This window comes from Halichoerus grypus, chromosome 6 (assembly GCF_964656455.1).
Source record: "Halichoerus grypus chromosome 6, mHalGry1.hap1.1, whole genome shotgun sequence".
Lineage (NCBI taxonomy): Eukaryota > Metazoa > Chordata > Mammalia > Carnivora > Phocidae > Halichoerus > Halichoerus grypus.
The window spans coordinates 7,374,092-7,393,760 of NC_135717.1; the positions used below are offsets into that span (position 1 = coordinate 7,374,092).

At 53.4% G+C, this 19,669-nt stretch overlaps 2 protein-coding genes across 2 annotated transcripts in view; both read left to right on the forward strand.

The window, feature by feature from the left end:
- The first annotated feature begins 947 nt into the window (after positions 1-947).
- Positions 948-2,903, forward strand: EPO (erythropoietin). Its single transcript, XM_036073366.2, is given in 5 exon segments — positions 948-966; positions 969-1,144; positions 1,378-1,464; positions 1,727-1,906; positions 2,047-2,903. Coding segments are annotated over 5 exon segments (618 nt in total). The 3' UTR covers positions 2,203-2,903.
- An 8,947-nt stretch (positions 2,904-11,850) lies between these two features.
- Positions 11,851-19,669, forward strand: part of ZAN (zonadhesin) — a 32,856-nt gene continuing 25,037 nt past the window's right edge. The window contains exons 1-12 of the mRNA XM_078074014.1: positions 11,851-11,968; positions 12,420-12,566; positions 12,738-13,009; positions 13,191-13,278; positions 13,994-14,146; positions 15,495-15,659; positions 16,228-16,319; positions 16,507-16,585; positions 16,701-16,832; positions 17,393-17,661; positions 17,949-18,033; positions 18,509-18,573. Of these exons, the coding sequence (XP_077930140.1) occupies positions 11,851-11,968; positions 12,420-12,566; positions 12,738-13,009; positions 13,191-13,278; positions 13,994-14,146; positions 15,495-15,659; positions 16,228-16,319; positions 16,507-16,585; positions 16,701-16,832; positions 17,393-17,661; positions 17,949-18,033; positions 18,509-18,573 (1,665 nt within the window). The remainder of the gene's footprint in view (positions 11,969-12,419; positions 12,567-12,737; positions 13,010-13,190; positions 13,279-13,993; positions 14,147-15,494; positions 15,660-16,227; positions 16,320-16,506; positions 16,586-16,700; positions 16,833-17,392; positions 17,662-17,948; positions 18,034-18,508; positions 18,574-19,669) is intronic.

Here is a 19,669-nt window from a genome sequence, read left to right on the forward strand (position 1 = left end):
GGTGCGCAACCAGCCGCGCCTCCCAGGACCCGGGGTCGGCGGGGCAGGCCGGTGCCCCCGCTCCGCGCCTGCGGCCGCTCCGCTCCCGCCCCAGCGAGCCCCCGACCCAGGCGTCCTGCCCCGGTCTGACCCCTCTGGCCCTTACCTCTGGCGACCCCTCACGCACGCAGCCTGCCCCCCCACCCCCACACACGCACGCACACATGCTGATAACAGCCCCGACCCCCCGGCCGAGCCGCAGTCCCCGGGCCAACCCCGGCCGGTCGCCGCGCGCCAGTCCTCGCGGACCCTGGCCAAGAGCCTTGCGCTCTCTCTGTGCGACCCCGGCTCGGCGGCCCCCTCCTTCGGGCCGTGGGGACGGCCCTGCCCCACCGCGCTTCCCGGGATGAGGGTTCCCGGCAAGGGCGCCGGCCGAGCCCCTGGTCGCTGAGGGGCCGGGGGAGGCGCGGAGATGGGGGCGTGCGGTGAGTACTCGCCGGCTGGAGGAGCCCCCGCCCGCCCGGGCCCCTGTTTGAGCAGGAATTTACCGCCGGGGCTAGTGGCCCCGAGGTGGCTGGGTTCAAGGACCGACAACTTGCCAAGGACCCCGGAAGGGCAAGGGGGGTGGGGCAGCCTCCACGTGCCGGCAGGGCTTAGGGAGCCCCTGGGAAAGGTGAAATCTGACCTGGACACGGGGACGCGGTTTCGGGGTTCGGGGAGAAGAGGGGGCTGCTACGTGCGTGGGGAGAAAGCTGACACCTGGGTCTTGGAGCAATCACCGGGATCTGCGAGAGGGAAAGCCTCTGTCACACCGGGATTGAAGTTTGGCCCGGAGAAGTGGATGCCGGTAGTTTGGGGGGGGTGGGGTGCGCGCGTCGCAGCGGGATTGAATGAAGGCAGAGGAGGCAGAACCTGAGCGCTGGGAAGGTGGGGGGTCGGGTGCGCCTCGCTGGGGGCAGAGGAGCGGGATGTGTGAACCTGCCCCTCCAAACCCACACACTCAGCCCGGCACTCTTTTCTAGAATGTCCTGCCCTGCTGCTTCTGCTGTCCTTGCTGCTGCTTCCTCTGGGCCTCCCAGTCCTGGGCGCCCCCCCTCGCCTCATTTGTGACAGCCGAGTCCTGGAGAGGTACATCCTGGAGGCCAGGGAGGCCGAAAATGTCACGGTGAGGCCCCCTCCTCAGGACATTCCACAGAACTCACTCTCAAGAGCCCAGGGGTTTCCTCCAAGATCCAGGAACTGGCACTTGGTTCAGGGATGGAAGTGGGAAGCCAGAGCCCCCAGTAAAAGTGATACAAGTGGTAGCCCCCAATGCATAACTGGAAGCTAGGTAAGGGGCAAAGGTGGAGGGAGCTTTTGGAGAGCCTGACCCCCCTTACCCCGGGTCGTGCATTTCAGATGGGCTGTGCTCAAGGCTGCAGCTTCAGCGAGAATATCACCGTCCCAGACACCAAGGTTAACTTCTACACCTGGAAGAGGATGGACGTGAGTTTATTTTTTCCCTCTTCTTGGGGAGTCTCATTTTGGGAACCTGAGGGGGTGCTCGGGAGAACGACAGAAGAACAGAAGAAGAGGAGGGCTGGACGCACTATGTTCGTTCATTTGTTCTCTGTTCTTTGTTCATTCATTCATTCATTCATTCAACCAAACTGATTCTAAGCCTTCACTTTGCTCAGCTTGGTACTTGGGGCTGCTGAGAGGGAGGGGCTGGTTTGGGCCGCTAACTCCAAGTCTCCATTTCCTTTAGGTTGGGCAGCAGGCCGTGGAAGTCTGGCAGGGCCTGGCCCTGCTCTCAGAAGCCATCCTGCGGGGCCAGGCCCTGTTGGCCAACTCCTCGCAGCCATCTGAGACCCTCCGGCTGCATGTGGACAAAGCCATCAGCAGCCTGCGAAGCCTCACCTCCCTGCTTCGGGCGCTGGGAGCCCAGGTGGGTGGGAGCCTCCCTCGCACTTCCATTGGAAGGGCCCTGCTCATCCCCCCTCCAGTTCTGTCCTGAATCCCGTCTCCCTCCAGGGTTCCCCGGCGCTGCACTGCACTGCAGTAACTTTTTTGTTCTCTCCTTGGCAGAAGGAGGCCATCTCCCTTCCAGAGGAAGCCTCTGTTGCTCCACTCCAAACATTCACTGTTGATACTTTGTGCAAACTTTTCCGAATCTACTCCAATTTCCTGCGGGGAAAGCTGACGCTGTACACGGGGGAGGCCTGCAGGAGAGGGGACAGGTGACCAGGTGCTCCCACCCCGGGCACGTCCACCACCTCACTCACCACCACTGCCTGCCTGTACCACGCCTCTGCACCACCACTCCTGACCCCTGTCGAGGGGTGAGCAGCTCAGCACCAGCCTGTCCCACGGACACTCCACGGCCACGGGTGACATCTCAAGGGCCAGAGGAACTGTCCAGAGCTCAACTCAGATCTAAGGATGTCACAGGGCCAGCCTGAGGCCCCGAAGCAGGAGGAAGTCGGAGGAAATCAGCTTAAGCTTGGGGACAGAGCCTTGCTGGGGAGACACCAAAACTCACCTCGGTGCCCTGCCGAGCGGTGATGCCAGGAGAAGCTGGAGGGCAAATATCTCTTTTTGCACCTATCAGGCAGGGACAGGAGGGACTGGAGAATTTAGGTGGCAAGTCATGAATTCTCCAGGTCTCATGGATACTCCCATGACAGCAAGAGCCCACTGGACGAAGGGTGGTGGGAGCCATGAAGATGGGATGGGGGCTGGCCCCTGGCTCTCACTGGGTCCAAGTTTTGTGTATTTTTCAATCTCACTGGCAAGAACTGAAATCACAACATGGCTCTTGACTTTTCTGTTTCCCCGGGAGCTCCCTACTTCCCTGGCCCTGCTCGCATGCTGGCAGCAGGCCACAGTCCTGGGAAACTAGAGGTGGAGGGGGTCGGGCCCTACGTGCTGCCTCGCATAGCCTGTCTGACCTCTTGACCCCACTGGGCCTGAGGCCACAAGCTCTGCCCACGCTGGTCAATAAGGTGGTTCCATTCAAGGCTAGTCCTCAGTAGGCAGCTGGTAACCCTCTTTACTGAGCTTACAGCTGCCATCAAGGAACCAGGAGCCCCCAGAGTGGTAGCTTCCAGTCCTGGCCACTGGGCCCTTATTATTTCTCACTTGTTCTCTGTGGTGCCTCTGGCTAAAGCCACATTCCCGCATCAGCCTTTGCCACCTCTCAATCCAGCTGACCCTTTTCCTTGCCTGGGGATGGTCACCATTAATGCTCTCCCCTGGCACTTGCAGAAGGAGCCACGGTCCCGACAGCAGTCTTACTGAACACTCACTCTGTGCCCAGGGCTATTCTAGGTGGTTTGCCTACATGACCTCATTTTATTCCTTGCACAACTCTATGAGAAAGTTTCCACTGTCATTCCCACGGAACAGATGAAGAAATAAACTTCAAAGTTTATTTGAAGCAGGAACTCCCAAAGCCAAGACAGCAGGAACTCCCAGTGCCCCCAGCTCTGACCCCTTTCCTCTTCTGCTTATCCTTCCTCATAATCCCTACCTGTGCCCTGTTCCCCTGGGATGGGGGACACAGAACAAACTAACTCAGCTTCCGCTCTCCATCCCTACTTCTAATTTCACCCATTACTCCAACAATCCACCTCAAATTCCTTCCCAGAAATAATGCTTCAGCTGCAACATACCACCCAAGAGACCAGTCCTGACCATTATCATATATGTGGGAATCAGTCTTTCTGCTCATATCACAAAACTTAGAGAAGTCAGCCTGCACCCCTGAAAATATGCAAAAGAGAGAATTTTTGCAATCTGCAGCAGGGCAAATTATGGGTAGGCTCGGGGATTGGAGGGTATTTGCCAAGTATATGTGTGTGCTGGGAGCAGCGGTGAAGCGTGGTGGGAGGAATCAACGGAGAGGTGGACCCAAAGGAGAATTTTCATCCTGGCCAACCCAACTCCTGGGGTGCAGTGCCCTCTTCAGGCCCTACTGGGAAATGTTAGCAAAATCTACAAGGGAAAGAACTCTTAGGGCTCTGATCTTTGCACATTCCAATAAAAATTTGTATTGCGCTTTCCACGGATGGCATCTGGTTCTTGCCCCACTGCTGTGAATCAGGAAGGGAGGAATCTGTCTTTCTCGATAGCAACATCAAAGCTAAGAGAGTTGTCCTGAAACCCAAGGCATGCTGCCAATAACCGCAGCTAGGCCCCAAACACAAGGTTTAGGACTCATAACCCCCAAGCACACCTTAGCCTGATGTGCCACCCAGACATCCCCAGGCCCACTCAGTACCTGGATCTTTTTTCCCCACAAGTCAGGGCCACCTACCTTATTCCTTGACTTCTCTTCAGACTGCTTACTGCTTTCTATTACCAAAAAAAAAAAAAAAAGTTAGTGGAACCTGAACTATATGACCCCGGGCCAGTATGTTAAAACATTAAAAACATAACTCATTTATTCCACATTTACAGAGTGCCTACTATGTGGCAACTTTTGCACCAAGTGCTAGGAAAACATGAAGTGACAGTCTATGCCTCTCGAAGCCCAGGGTCCTCCTGGGATTCCCCTGGAGGCAAAAAGACACGAGCTCATTAAGGTATAGCCAGCTTGGTACGTGACTGCGTGTGGACAGGCCCGGGACGGGAAGGACCTGGTGAGGGCCCACGTCCCTGCAAAGAGACACACATACACAAGGAGGGTGTTGTCAGATTTCAGAGGGTCTTCAAGTGCGGGCTGGGAATGTGAACTTTCTTCTGTACTATTATTATGATGATCCACAACATACTAAACTCTGGTGCCTACATGATCTGCTACGATTCTCACCACAAGTCCATGAAACAGGGGGCCCTTAGGTATCATCAGGTATCATCCCCATTTGCCAGACGGGGAAAAATACAACCGAGTTCCACCAGGTAAATGGCGGAGCCAGCTCTTCTAACTTCCTGGCAGGACAGGAGCCAGGGCGGCCCAGTTCTGAGTCAGCAGGTTACATAATTGTTTAATGGAGATGTCTTCTGTTTGTAGAGCGCTTTGTGATTTCCAAGGTGCTTTCCTGGGCATTTTCTCATTTATTCTCCTAACTGCATGAGGAGGGCAGGGATGGTAGAGGATCTTCATTTTGCAGAGGAAGAAACCAAGACCCAGAGAGATTATGGGCCTTGCCCAGGCCGTAAGACACTGAGGAAGATAAGGACCGGGAGCCAGGCTCTCTGACTTCTGTTCCCTCTTCTAGCAGAAGCAGGGATCAGAGGGAAAGGAGAGTAGAGGGAGTGGCTGGAGGGGAGGAAGAAGGAGGCCCATCCATCTCAGTATCAACTCTTCCCCAAGGGGCGTCTGGCTGGCTCAGTCGGTTGAGTGTCTGACTCTTGGTTTTGGCTCAGGTTATGATCTCATGGGTCATGGGATCAAAACCCTTGTTCAGCAGAAAGTCTGCTTGAGATTCTTTCCCTCTGCCCCTCCTCAAATAAATAAATAAATAAATAAATCTTAAAAAGAAAAAAAATCTCCTCCCCACATCATCCCCTGCCTTGGGCTCCTGCTTTTTTCCCTCCTATCATCCCCACCCCCCAAGTCTCCTAGCACTCGGGGCCAACTCAACCTCCTCCTGCAAGCCCAGCTCCCACCCTGACTGCTGCCTATTGGCCCAAACCCCCGCCCTGGGCCTGAGCATCAGGTTGACCAAATGCACCTGCCCGACCCCAGCCCACAGGTCACCTAAGATTTTCCTGGAACTACTCCGAATCCTCTTATCATCATAGCAGACGAGTGTTGCTGGATTTGAATTAGCTAAATGGGGCCTCTTAGACATTGGAATCTAAGCTGAATGTTAACTACATTTTTTCCAGCTGGTCGAGGCTAATTCCTCTAAAATTCCATCATAAAATGACATTATGAAAGATGATTGGCAACAGAAAAGCAGACAGTAGTACGGTTTCCCAACTTATGTGAGTCACGCCCAAATGTCCATGAACTCTCGCTTCTTGATTTTTTAAAAATTGATTAGTAAAAAGAATTACATGACCCGCACACAATTTTCGCTTTAAAAAAAAACTTAGCTGTGCTAGTCTCTCCATTTTGCAGAAGAGCAAACTAAGGACCGGAGAGGGTGAGTGAAGTGTCCAAGGAAACATAGCGAAGCCAAGACTGGTGTAAATTCTCTGGAGCCCTTCCGGGGGTTTTTATTCCACATGCCGGGGTCCCTCACACCTATGCCTGCAGCTGCTAGGCTTCACAAGTGACAAACCCTCGGGGGCCTCACACATTCCCGACCCCTCAAAATGCAGAGCCCAGTGGTGCCTTTCCACGCCGCCATCCTGTCCTGTCCTGCCTTGCGCACCAACCCCCGCCCCAGACAGGTTGAAAGCTGGGACTGTCCGTGGCGCCAAAGAGAGGTCAGCAGAAGCAGCCCTCAGAGGACTTATTGCCCAACTAGGAGGGGCTGTGGATCAATTGGCTTTGGTGGCTCTTCCCTGGGTTAACCATTTCCTGGCTCTTTCCCTCTTTTGATTGCTCTCCCAACCTGGTATGGAGGAAGGGTCGATCAGGGTTGGGAGAGCAATCAAAAGAGGGAAAGAGCCATCCTTTACATGTCCCGCTCTGATGTCAAGAGGCAGAGGATCTCTCTCCCCAGGTCTGACCCCTCCGTGGTCCTATTGGTGCTCATTTGAGCAGGGGTCCCCGGGACTGTGAGGGGGTTTGGGACTTCCGTCTTCAATGCCTGGTGCACGACCCCGCTGGCCCCTCCCTGACAGCTCGTTAGAATGGCTGCCCCTGGCATCACCGTCACTTGCCAGGGGCAAAGGCCCGGTGCCCTGGGCATAGATTTGATGGCACAGAGTAGGGGCCTGCCGAGGTGAAGGGAGGGAAACCGAAGGTTTCTAGGAACACCTGGGTGTGCTGGGATATGGAAATCTGGACAGGATTCATTTCTCCGGAGCTCAGTTTCTACACATGGAAAATGAGGACAACAATTTTGCAGTGAGGAGGACATGAGGTTCAGTGAGGTTAGCCCGCAAGAACGGCTGTTTCTGGCTCCCGGAAAGTTCTCGATCCACTCATGTCCGCACTCCCGCTGTCTCAATGTTAGCGTCCAACTACACCACCATCTCTCACCCTTGACAGCCTCGTCTCCTGTCTCTCCAGCTCCAGCCAGGTCCCCTTTGGTCCACAGCTGCCCAGGCTGCCCGAGCTGCCAGTCAGATCAAGTCACCCTGGTTGTTTAAAAACTTTTGGTGGCTCCTCAAAGGTTCTCCAAGACAGAGCCCCTGCCTCCTCCCAGTGTTACACACACACACACACAGGCCATTCCTTTCTTTTTTTTTTTCTTTTTTTTAAGATTTTATTTATTTATTTAGAGAGAGCACGGGTGTGTGTGTGCATGAGCGCATGTGTGCATGGGCTGGGCAGGGTGCAATAGGGATAGAGGGAGAGGGACAGAGAGTCTCAAGCAGACTCCACATTGAGCTCTGAGCCCCATGCAGGACTTGATCCCAAGACCCAGAGATCAGGACCTGAGCTGAAATCAGGAGTCAGATGCTTAGCCAACTGAGCCACCCAGGCGCCCTCCCCTCCCCCCAGCCAGACCATTCTTCAAAAATGTCATTCTCCCTCTAAGCCTGGAACATTCTCTCTTCCTGGATGTGCCTTCCCAACTTCTTTGCCTCATTACCATGTCTCTGTGGTTTAGAAAGCCTCTCAAGTGTCACCTCTTTACAAAAGCCTTCCCTTCCTGTCTCCAGTGACCTGGGGCAGGGACCCCCTCCAAACACTCTCTACCAAAGTGTTTATCTGCCTGGCCACCGGTCAGCCCCTCAGAGGGGTGTGTGTGGAGAGAAGCCCTGATCATTGTAAAGTGTGCTGGGGCAAGGTGGGAAGGAAGGCCTGGGCCAGAGGAGGGCGGCCTGCATGAGCGCAAGCTGGAAGGTAGGGGTGAGTTGGCTGTGGGCACGACTGGCATGGAGCCCCCCCGAGAGGGGCACTGCTGTGGCCTGCTTGCCACCAGAGCCTTCTCCACTCCCCTCCTATTTCACAGACAAAACAGAGGCCGCTATGGGCTCCTGGCTGGCTTAGGAGCCTGTGACCCTTGATCTTAGGGTTATGAGTTTGAGTCCCACCTTGGGTGTAGAGATTACTTAAAAATAAAATTTTCAGGGGTGCCTGGGTGGCTCAGTCGGTTGAGCGTCTGCCTTCGGCTCAGGTCATGATCCCAAGGTCCTGAGTTCGAGCCCTGCGTCGGGCTCCCTGCTCAGCAGGGAGCCTGCTTCTCCCTCTCCCTCTGCTGCTCCCCCTGCTCATTCCTTCTCTCTCTCTCTTTCTCTCTCTCTGTCAAATATATAAATAAAATCTCTTAAAAAACAAACAAAAAACAGAGGCCGCTAAACATGCCTCGGCGAGGTCCCCTCCCCACTCCCTCCCTTCACAGAGCTGGCTTGTCCCTCCTGTTGTCTGTGTTCTGGACTCTTTGGGCTCTTTCATTTAATAACATATGCAGGTCCTCTTTCCACTATCAGAACATACTGATCTACCATCTACCATCATACTTTTCTTCTTTAAGTCAGGAATGAACTTTAACAAACAGTGTTAGAACGTCAAGTGATATTTTTGAAATTATTTTTTTTAACTGTGGAAATGGACTCATAACATAAAATTTATCTTCTTAACCATTTTTAAATCTTAAAATCTTCTTATTTAGGTAATCTCTATCCCCAACATGGGGTCAAGCTCACGACCCCAAGATCAAGAGTCTTTTGCTCTTCCCACTGAACTGGCCAGGCGCCCCTCGTCTTAACCATTTTTTTTTTTTTAAAGATTTTATTTATTTGACAGAGAGAGACACAGAGAGAGAGGGAACACAAGCAGAGAGAGTGGGAGAGGGAGAAGCAGGCTTCCCGCCGAGCAGGGAGCCCGATGTGGGACTCGATCCCAGGACTCTGGGATCATGACCTGAGCCGAAGGCAGACGTTCAACGTCTGAGCCACCCAGGCGCCCTTAACCATTTTTAAGTGTTCCGTTCAGTGTCATTAAGTACATTCACATTGTGCAACCATCACCACAGGCCATCCATGGAACTTTTTCATCTCCCCAAACTGAAATTCTGTCCCAATTAAGCACTAACTCCCTATTCCCAGCAAACACCGTTCTACTTCTCGTCTCCGTGAGTTTGACTGTAGGTACCTTGGATGAGTGGAATCCTATGATATTTGTCCTTCTGTGTCAGGCTTGTTTCACTCAGCATTGTGTCCTCCAGGTTGTAGCATGTGTGAGAATTTCCTTTACTTCAAAGACGGAATGATATCCCATTGTATGAATATACCATATTTTGTTTGTTTTGTGGACTCTTGGGTTGCTCTCACCTTCTGGCAATGGTGAATACTACCACTATCAACCTGGGTATCCACGCATCTCTTCAAGTCTTTGCTTTCAATTCTTTTGGGTCTACACACCCAGAAGTGGAATTGCTGGACCCTATGGTAAGCCTATTTTTAATTTTTGGAGGAGCGCCATTCTTTTTAATACCTCCATAACATTCCTTCATATGAAAAATATTCCTTGACTATGATCCAACTGCCTATCTGCTGGTAAACATTTAAGTAATCTCGATTTTTTTTTTCCTATTATAACCCATGCCACAGTGATCATCTTTAAGGTGTGCCCAGATTTGGGCAAATACACACGGATTTCTGTGGGGAGATTCCTAGAAATTAGGTAAGGCGGGGTCAAAACCACGCACGCTAGAAAGTTTGAGAGTCACTGTCGCATCACCTTCCAAGAAGTTTTCCCCACCCTACAGTCTTAGCGTCAGTGTGTTTGAGTGTGTCTACCTACATCCTGGCCAACACGCAATGCTTTCAGTCTCTGAAATGGTGGTCACCATGACAGTTGTAGTTGTGATTAGCATTTTCCTTAGTCCAAGTGAAGCAGAACATCTTTTCTGATGTTTACTGGCTGGTGGCTTGTCTGGCACTCTGGGACTTGTGTTTTTCTGTTCTTTGCCATTAAGCGTTTCCAGTCCCACCTTATTTGACCGGCCAGTCGTTTATGCCACTGTTGCCAGCTACAGAATTCTAGGTTTGAAATGATTTTCTGTTGGAATTCCGCAGACAATGTTCCACGGCCTCCTAGAACCCATGGTTGCTATTGAAAAGCCTGACGCCATGCTGCTTCCTGATCCTTAGTATGTGACTTGCTTTTTTCTATCTGAAGGTGGTTAGGGTCTTCTCTTGCCCCCTGCTACTCTCGAATCTCATGACATGCCTTCCGTGGGTGTCCTTGCATTCATCATACGAGACCCCTTCTAATCAAGAGACTTGTATCTCAGTCCCGGGAAGTCTTCTTGTGTGGTTTCTCTTAAGCCATTTCTTCTCCTTGGTTCTTTCTATTTTGAACTTTTTTGGTTGGATGTTAGACTTCCCGGATGGATTCTCCGAGTGTCTTTCTCTTGTCTTTCTTGCTTTCCTTCTCTCCTGCTCTCATTTCATTTCTCTTCGTTGGATTTTACATTTCTACCCTTGTAGTTTCCATTTCCCAGAGTGCTCCCGTGTTCTCTGTCTGGTTTTCATGGCATCCTCTGAAAGCTGTCAAGCGAGGGGGGTCAGGGGTGGATAAAGTGGTCTGGGCTTACTGTGCCTTCCCCTCTCCCCTGAGAGCCGCCTCTGAGGTCCGCATGGCTCCTCCAGTCTGGACTCTGGTGCTGCTGGTGGGGGCTGCCTGGGGCCGGGGCCACATGCCTGCCCCTGTCTGGTAAGCTGGGCTCAGGGGGTGATTAGGGGTGGCTCCAAGGGAGAGCGAGCGGCAAAGCTGGAGGGGGCAAGCAGGGTAACCACAAAGGGCACAGCCCTGGGGAGGAAGAGGATGATGAACAGGAATGGGGGGGGGAACCCTGCAGCCCCAGAGCCTGGAACTGAGGGGTGTGAGCAGCTCAGCGGGAACGGGACAGAGCCCAGACGTGATAGAGAGGGAGGAGGCACGGAGCTGGGGAGACAGAGAGGAGAGAGAGGTGGGGCTCTCAGAAAATGGGCCGAACCCAGGGCAAATTCAGCAGATAGGAGACTTCAAGTAGAGGCAGCGAGACATGATGGATGGCTTGGTGTCCTGGAGCTGGTTTGGGGGGATTTGAGCAAGTAGAACTTGAACAAGTAAAGGGGAGCACTGTTGGGTTTGGCCCGCGCCACCTGGGGAGGGGAAGCTGGCTTCTCTGTGGGGTTCGGAGGGTTCGGAGGGGCCATCCCTCTGTAACTCATCTATATGTTCAGTGGCCTGTAGCTGACGCAGGACCACCTGCCACCCACCGGGCAGCATGGGACCCACAGAATCCCCACTCTCAGCCCGAAGGAAGGAGCTTCCCCAGGTGCCAACACTTACGTACCGCTCTAGAATCTCCATACACAGGAACTGGTTCCTCCTTGAGCGAGGTTCTACCACTCATCCTACCTCAGACACAGAGGTGCCGAGGGAACCCGTGGGGATGGGAGGAGCTCGGACAGGAGACGCTTTTTCTTTTTTTTAGGAGATAGATGAGAATTTAACATGAGGAGGCTGGGTGGCCTTTTGAAAACCTTAAAGAAGACAAGTAAATATACGTTCACTGCCTACACTTTGGTACGACTTGGCAAACACAAAAGGAAGTCTTCCATGAATGACCGCTCAGAAAGCTCACGCTCATCGAGGTTTATGATTCTTTTTTTTTTTTTTTTAAAGATTTTATTTATTTATTTGACAGAGAGAGAGACAGCGAGAGAGGGAACACAAGCAGGGGGAGTGGCAGAGGGAGAAGCAGGCTTCCCGCGGAGCAGGGAGCCCGATGTGGGGCTCGATCCCAGGACCCTGAGATCATGACCTGAGCCGAAGGCAGTCGCTTAACCAACTGAGCCACCCAGGCGCCCCGAGGTTTATGATTCTTGATAATGACAAGTATTCCTTTTTTTTTTTTTTTTTTTTTTCTTTTTTCTTTCTCCAAACCAACCCCAAGGAAAGAGAAGCCTCCGGACTGGAAGGCAGTTGCTCGCAGCTCTAGGGATAACTGTGAGTTGGAAACCAGCACCGTTCAGATCTCTCTCCTGCCCCCAGGGGTGACCACCTCCAGTGCCCTCGGGGCTGAGTGATGGCACAGACATGTAGTGAATGTTAGAGGGTGGAGGAAACATGGAGGAGTAGAGGCCAAGCCCTACCTGGGACAGTCACGTTCAAATTGACAACAAAACGTATGCACCCAGACAAAGCCTGTCCCCCCGGCTGAATCCAGCCCCTGGCACCTCAGTTTGGGACCCCTGTCCCAGAAGTCATTCTGCCCTGACCCCCACCATGAATTTCTTCTAAGAGATTCTTATTTCTCGGATTCTCTTTTAAGAAGCTCTGCTCTGGACCCTAAATCTCCTAGTGGCTGCCTTCTCTGCACTTAGCAACCCGGGCAATCCCCAACCCCCAGTTTGGCCCTCTCCCCCATCCTGGCCTCAGAGCAGCCCTTTCTTCCCAGCTATTCTCACCCAGTGTGACTTTGAGGATGACTCCAAACCCCTCTGTGATTGGACCCAAGTGTCCACAGATGACGGGGACTGGATTCGAGCCAGTGGAACTTCCCCCACCGGCAGCACTGGTCCCCCCGGGGGGTACCCTAATGGAGGTGAGGAAGCCTAAGGTTTAGGGAGACAGCTGGGAGCTGGGCTCGGGCAGACCTGGGCGCAGGGAGAAGGGAGGCAGCTGGAAGGGGGTGCCTGGACTCCGGACGGGGGTGGGAGGGGCACCATCAGGGGTGGCAGGGCCTCCTCGCCATCCTGAGCTCTGCCTCCCCCAGAGGGCTACTACCTGCACATGAACTCAAGCACCTTCCACCGGGGCGGGGTGGCCCGCCTACGCAGCCCCCCCATATGGGAGCAAGGCCCCCTCTGTGTGCACTTCGCCTACTACATGTTCGGGCTGTCATGGGGCGCCCAGCTCAGACTGCTACTGCTCAGGGACACCAAGAAAAAGCACCCCAGCCTGCTCTGGAAGCATATTAACACCCAGAGCCCCTCCTGGATGCCCACTGCTGTCACCGTGCCTATGGGGCTTGTCCTGCCCAGCCAGGTGAGGCTGAGGGCAGAGCCTTGGGCCCCAGGGAGGAGAAACCTGGGTGTGTGTGGGGGTGGGCAGGAGGGGCTGGAGCAAGGAGGGGGTGCGGGGCTGGGCCATCTGAATTCAGGCAGGAAAACTGGGAACCGAGGCAAAGGACCTTACAGGGTGGGTGGTCTCCTGCTTTCTCCCACAGGTGGTGTTTGAAGGAGTGAGGGGCAGCACGGCTTACCTGGACATCTCTCTGGATGCCATCTCTATCCATCGGGGTTCCTGCAATCGCAGTAAGCCCCTGTCCCTCTTCCTCTTCGTCTCTGCCTCCACCAGCTGCCCAGGGTGGCAGAAGTAGCTCAGGGACCATGGTCCTGCTTTCTCCCAGAGTTGGGGCTACTTGCTTCCCTCTGCCTCCACATCTTACATCTTTGAATCCTGAAGCAGCCACACCTAAAGAGAGGTTCTCTTTTAACAGGGTTGTGGTAATACCTTTTCTAGAGTGACCAACCATTCCAGTTTGCCCTGGGCTGTCCCTCTTTTTGCACTGAAAATCCTGTATCTCAGGAAACCCTCAGTTCCTGGCCCAAACTGGATGTCTGGTCACCCTAGTTATTGCCCCAGATTCACCCAGGATCAGCCCTCCAAACTGACATTAGAGACTCAATGGGAGCAAATTCAAGTGAAGGAAAATTCCAGAACCTGAGTGCAAGGAACTAACACTTACTGAGCACAGGATTATGCTAGTTGCTCTCCACATATGATCTAACTTACGGCAGGTGGGTACTGTTGTTCCCAGTTATAGATGAGGAAACTAACAGGCAGCTTCAATAATCTGTCCCAGGAATGAACTGCTAAGGGCTGGGACCGTATCTGCTTCAAAAGCCCACCATGGCTGACAGTAGGACACAGACTGGGACTCAGAATTCTGACCCCAGGCTGAGGCATGCTTTTTGGAGCTGCGTCCTCCTAGAAAAAGCTAAATCCTCCCCCCCTTCTTCCCCTCAGTCTGCATGATGCAGAGGTGCAGCTTCGACGTTCCAAATGATCTCTGTGGCTGGAGCTGGATCCCAACAGCCTCTGGGGCCAAGTGGGTCCAGAAGAAGGGGTCACCCGGGGTGCCGAACGTGGGGCCTGAGGATGATTTCTCTAGCCCTGGTAGTAAGTAATGGCCGTATTTCCATCCTTTGCCTTTTTGGGCTTCTAGTGACCTCTGCAGGACTTTACGATGTTTGCCTAACAGTAACTGCCCTGAGATGGCCTGGGGTGAACCCCAGCAACCTCAAAACTCTGTCAGCTCAAGTTACTCAGCAGAAAGCAAACTCCACACACTCAGCTCCCCCCCCTACGGTCCCACAAACTAACCCTAACCCACGCTCCCTAATTTCTTTTCTAAGTTCCCACTTCTTTGTTCTCCGTCCCTTTGCATTTCTCCATTCTCAATCATCCCCCTTCGTTTTCCTGTTCTTCTCTCTTCCCCTCCGTCTCCCCGCCACCGCTCATAAGCCCTTTCGGCTCACTCCAACGGCATGCTCTCCTTCCAGGGCTCTTTCCCGCTGCCTGAGGTCTGCCTTCTAGAAAGACCTGGAGAACCACCCCTCCCCTTCACTCAGACGCCCTGGAAAGCAGGGCGGGGCCAGCCCATCTCTGCATCACCCCGCCCCGCAGCATTAGCACCCCAGGCCAAGCCCAGTAAATGTTGGCTGTTGTTTTAATTTTCTCTCTCATGCTTTTTCCCTCTTGCTTCGTATTTTTCCATCTTCCCTTTCTTTTTCTCCCGCTTCTTTCCACCAACCAGATATCCCAGCGTCGCCCTCCTTGCGTTTTCTTTCACCACTTACCATTTCCTTCCTTCCCCTTCCTCCTCCTTCCCTGCTGTTTCTTCTCTTTTCTCTTCTCTCCCACTCCCCCCGCCCCCCCCCCACTCCCTCCCCTCAAACCCTCTTTTCTGCCTTCCCGAAGCCCGCCTTTCCAGGCCGGGTGCGAGCGCGCTCACCCAGCAGGAGCGCGTGGGAGTCAGGGACCAGCACGCCTGCGCAGCCTTATTCTCCTCCCCCGGCTACCAGTTGCGTCACGGAGCGAGGTCCAAGCTGATTGGCTGCCTGAGCTGCTGGGGTCGGTAGGGTGGAGAGATGCTGGGTTCTAGACCTTGGACCGGCCCTCTCTCGCTAGTCTGTGTGACTCAACTATATCCAGTGGGTCAAGAAAAGGAAGAGGGCATGACTCTCGGGGACCTAAAGCATCAGAACCCAAAGGGCAGGGTTCCGGCTGCTGCTTCTGAGAGGATGCTGCATTTCATAAGGCAGTGCCTGCGTCCTTACCGCTCTTGCCAAGCATTTCTGGAAGGCTCGAAGGCCTCGGCCAGATGTAGGCCCACCTGAGCGCTGGCTGATCCTAGGCAGCTGTCGGGGCTTCCCAGGCCCAGGACCCCTGTCGGCACAGGGCCCTATCCCTGTGCCGGACTCCCTCAATTTCAGCCGCCCCACCTTACTGGCCTTTTACTTGGTAGGTGGCTTCTACATGCTCCTGGACCCCAAGAATGCAAAACCAGGGCAGAAATCTGTCCTCCTGAGCCCCCTGAGCCATTCCTCTGGCTGTCTGAGCCTGTCCTTCCACTACATCCTCCATGGACAGTCACCTGGTGCAGCCCTCACCGTCTATGCTTCCGTCTTGGGTAAGATTGGCAGTCGCTGGCTTTACACGGCCCTGAGGCTCATCTCCCAGGGTTAGGTTGACAGGAAACTATGGAGCATCCCTCAGGGTCTAGGGAAATCTAGGCTATATGCAAGGTTACTCCATGGAGTGGAATCCGGGAGCCAGGAGAGCGCCCGCTTCTGGAACAACAGATACCAGTGCCAGGAGAGTGAGAGAGAAGGTTGTGTTTGCATTTGGGAGAGAGGAATACACTCCCAAGTTTTCTCTTTGCTACTCATCCTTCTGAGTATAGGTGTGTGTGTGTGTGTTTTTTTTTTTTTAAGATTTTATTTATTTATTTGACAGAGAGAGAGAGAGAGAGAGCACAAGCAGGGGGAGTGGCAGACAGAGGCAGAGGGAGAAGCAGGCCCCCCGCAGAGCAGGGGGAGCCTGATGCGGGACTCGATCCCAGGACCCTGGGATCATGACCTGAGCCGAAGGCAGTCGCTTAACCAACTGAGCCACCCAGGCGCCCCTGAGTATAGGTTTGAAGTTATTTTTCAGTCCCCTTAATAAGTCAGTTATCTCTCGGATTCCTTCCATCGCAGGCAGCATCCGGAAACACACTCTCTTCTCAGGACAACCCGGACCCACCTGGCAGCCTGTTTCTGTCAATTACACAGGCCAGGGACAGATTCAGGTACAGACGAGCAAAGAGGTCAGGATTCCTTGCGCATGGTAGGCACCTCTGGTATTGAAACGGATTGAGGGTCTGGGCCCTGGGAGCAGGGTGCCTGGGTTCCTGAATAGAATAAAATTAGATGGGGGGAGGGTTGGGGCTTTTGGGCTGGTTTTTCACTCCCAGCCCCCTTTCTCTCTCTCTTCAGTTCACCTTGGTGGGTGTGTTTGGAGAGACCCCAGAGCCAGCTGTGGCAGTGGATGCAATCAGCACTGCTCCCTGTGGGGGTGAGAACAAGGCCCTGGGAGGACCAGATCGCTCAGAACTGGGGGCAGGACGGGGCGTGGTGAGGAATAGAGAGCATGGCCCACGTTGCTCACATCTCCCATTTTGACCCCCTAGAGAGCTTTCCTCAGTGTGACTTTGAAGATGATGCCCATCCCTTCTGTGACTGGGCCCAGGCATTAGGGGATGGCGGACACTGGACCCGGGGAAATAAAAACATGCATATCCAGGGTGCAGGCGCTTTTGAAGGTGAGGAGATTTAGGACCCCTCAAGCCAACAAATTACTGGGTTTTCTCCCAGCTGGGGGGTTGGCTGGATTGATGGAAGAAGATATTGTAGGTGGTGAAGATCAGCCAGCAGGTGTTTCCTGGGAAGCTGCCATGGGGCCAAAACTGTGGAGATGACAGAAGTAGAGTGAGTTGAAGATTCTCTTGGCTGTGGGGTCACTGAACCCCCCTCCCCCCAGAAAATGCAGGCATCTCACTTCGCTGAGCCCAAGGCTTCAAAATCCACACTCTCATTTTCAGTCAAGACATTTACTGATGCAGCCAGCAAAGGAGTCTGGGCTGCTGGCTTGGTTTTCCCTTTCTTTCTGATCCTGCCTTCTTCAGTTAGAAGTCCAAAACAAGCAGGGAGAAAACCAAAACAAAACAAAAAAACCCAAACCTGCTACAATGTAGGGAGTTTTCGTGTTTGCATCAGACCCTCTTTGGAAAGCACAGTGTTGTGAGAGAAAACAACACTGGGCTGTCCTGTGGAGGTTTGTCATCTTGTCCTTCTTTCGATTCCCTTCTTTTTCGCCTGGAAGGTCGCTATATTTACGTCGAGGCCGACAAGTTCTCTGAGGCGGGCCAGTCTTTCAGACTGGTGAGCCGGCCCTTCTGTGCCCCGGGTGCGATCTGTGTGGAGTTTCCCTACCACATGTATGGCCTCGGAGAGGGTGCTGAGCTCAATCTCCTGCTGGAGAGTCCTGCGGGCAGTGCTCCATCTACTCTCTGGCACCGCGTTGGGTCTCAGAGTCCCGACTGGCTGAACACCTCTGTCACCATCCCTTTGGGGCATCAACAGCCCATGCAGGTGAGAGAGAGAGCGCCCTGTCAGCGTCTGTGTGGAACGTGGTGACGGGGGGACATAATGTTTGGGTACAACCAGGGCTGAGAAGATGGGCCACTGGAAAGAGAGCAGAGGTGAACTTGGTGTCCCCGAGAGGGATACCTGGCTCCTGGAAAGGAGCGGGGGCAGAGTTGGACTGTTGAGGCTAGAACAAGGTGGCCTTTTGGCAGAGGACAGACTGGCCAGGAGAGTCCCTGAGCTGCCGGGGATTCACTTGCATTTCTCTCTTCTCTGTCCCTCATTACCTTCAGCTGATCCTGGAGGCCATCAGGGGTACCAACACTGCCTTTGTCGTTGCTGTGGGTTTTATCTTGATCAATCATGGGACTTGTCGAGGTAAGACAAAATCCAGAGCCCCAGAAAAGGGGCCGTGTTCTGAGATGACCATCTCTGGGACTGCTGAAAATCCAGTTCTCGGTCATGCTTGAGTTTTCACGCAGCTTTGTGTTCCATGTTCCGCCCACCTCTACCTTCCTGGTCTTACCAGAAGGCTTGCTTGAGTGAATGTGACTTTGATGCTGTGAATTTCTGTGGCTGGATCCACAACCCCTTACCTAGTGGACGGCGATCCCGAAGGGAGTACCAACATCCTGTTCATGTTGTGTTTCCCGTATCTGGCACAATGTCTGACGTGTATTAGGAGCAGTGTTTGTTGAGTGTTTGTTAAGTGAGTGGAGGTTGGGGTTGGAAGTGGGAGAGGTGTAAGTTACTCTTTGAGCCTACCCACTCCAACTCGAAGTGAGTGAAGAAGGTGATGGTATGATTTTGACTGAACTCCAGGATTTGTTTATTTCTTTGTTTTTCTTTGCAGGAACAGCGCCAACAGAGCTTCCTTCCAAATCTCCAGTTTCCCTCCCTGGCCCTTCTGAAACCCCTGTCTCCACAGGAAAACCTATGACTCCCACAGAAAAATCTATGGCCCCCACAGAAAAACCCATGGCTCCCACAGAAAAACACACTGTCCCCAATGAAATAGCCACTGTCCCCACAGAAAGACCCATGGCCCCCCCAGAAAAACCCACTGTCCCCAGTGAAATAGCCACTGTCCCCATAGAAAGACCCATGGCTCTCCCAGAAAAACACACTGTCCCCAATGAAATAGCCACTGTCCCCACAGAAAGACCCATGGCTCTCCCAGAAAAACACACTGTTCCCAGTGAAATAACCACTGTCCCCACAGAAAGACCCATGGCTCTCCCAGAAAAACACACTGTCCCCAGTGAAATAGCCACTGTCCCCACAGAAAAACCCATGGCCCCCCCAGAAAAACCCACTGTCCCCAGTGAAATAGCCACTGTCCCCACAGAAAGACCCATGGTCCCCAAAGAAAAACACACTGTCCCCAGTGAAATAGCCACTGTCCCCACAGAAAAACCCATGGCCCCCCCAGAAAAACTCACTGTCCCCAGTGAAATAGCCACTGTCCCCACAGAAAAACCCATGGCTCTCACAGAAAAACCTATAACCCCCCCAGAAAAACTCACTGTCCCCAGTGAAATAACCACTGTCCCCACAGAAAAACCCATGGCTCTCACAGAAAAACCTATAACCCCCACAGAAAAACCCACTGTCCCCAGTGAAATAGCCACTGTCTCCACAAAAAAGCTCATAGTCCCCTCAGAAATGTCCACTGTCTCCCCAGAAAGATCCACCTTTCCCCCAGAAAAATCCACCTTCCCCACAGAAAAACTCACCATTCCCACTCAAAAGCCCACCATCCCCACAGAAAAGCCCAAAGTTCCCACAGAAAAGCCCACTATTCCCACTGAAAAACCCACTTTCCACACTGAAGAGACCAGTGTCCCCTCTGAAGAGAACACCGTGCCTCCTGAAGAGACCACTGTCCCCCCTGAAGAGACCACTCTCCCTCCAAAAGAGCCCACTGTCTTCACTGAAGAGTCTACCATCCCCACTGAAGAATCCACTGACTCTACTGAAGAGTCTGTTGTCCCGCTGGAAGAGACTACTGTAC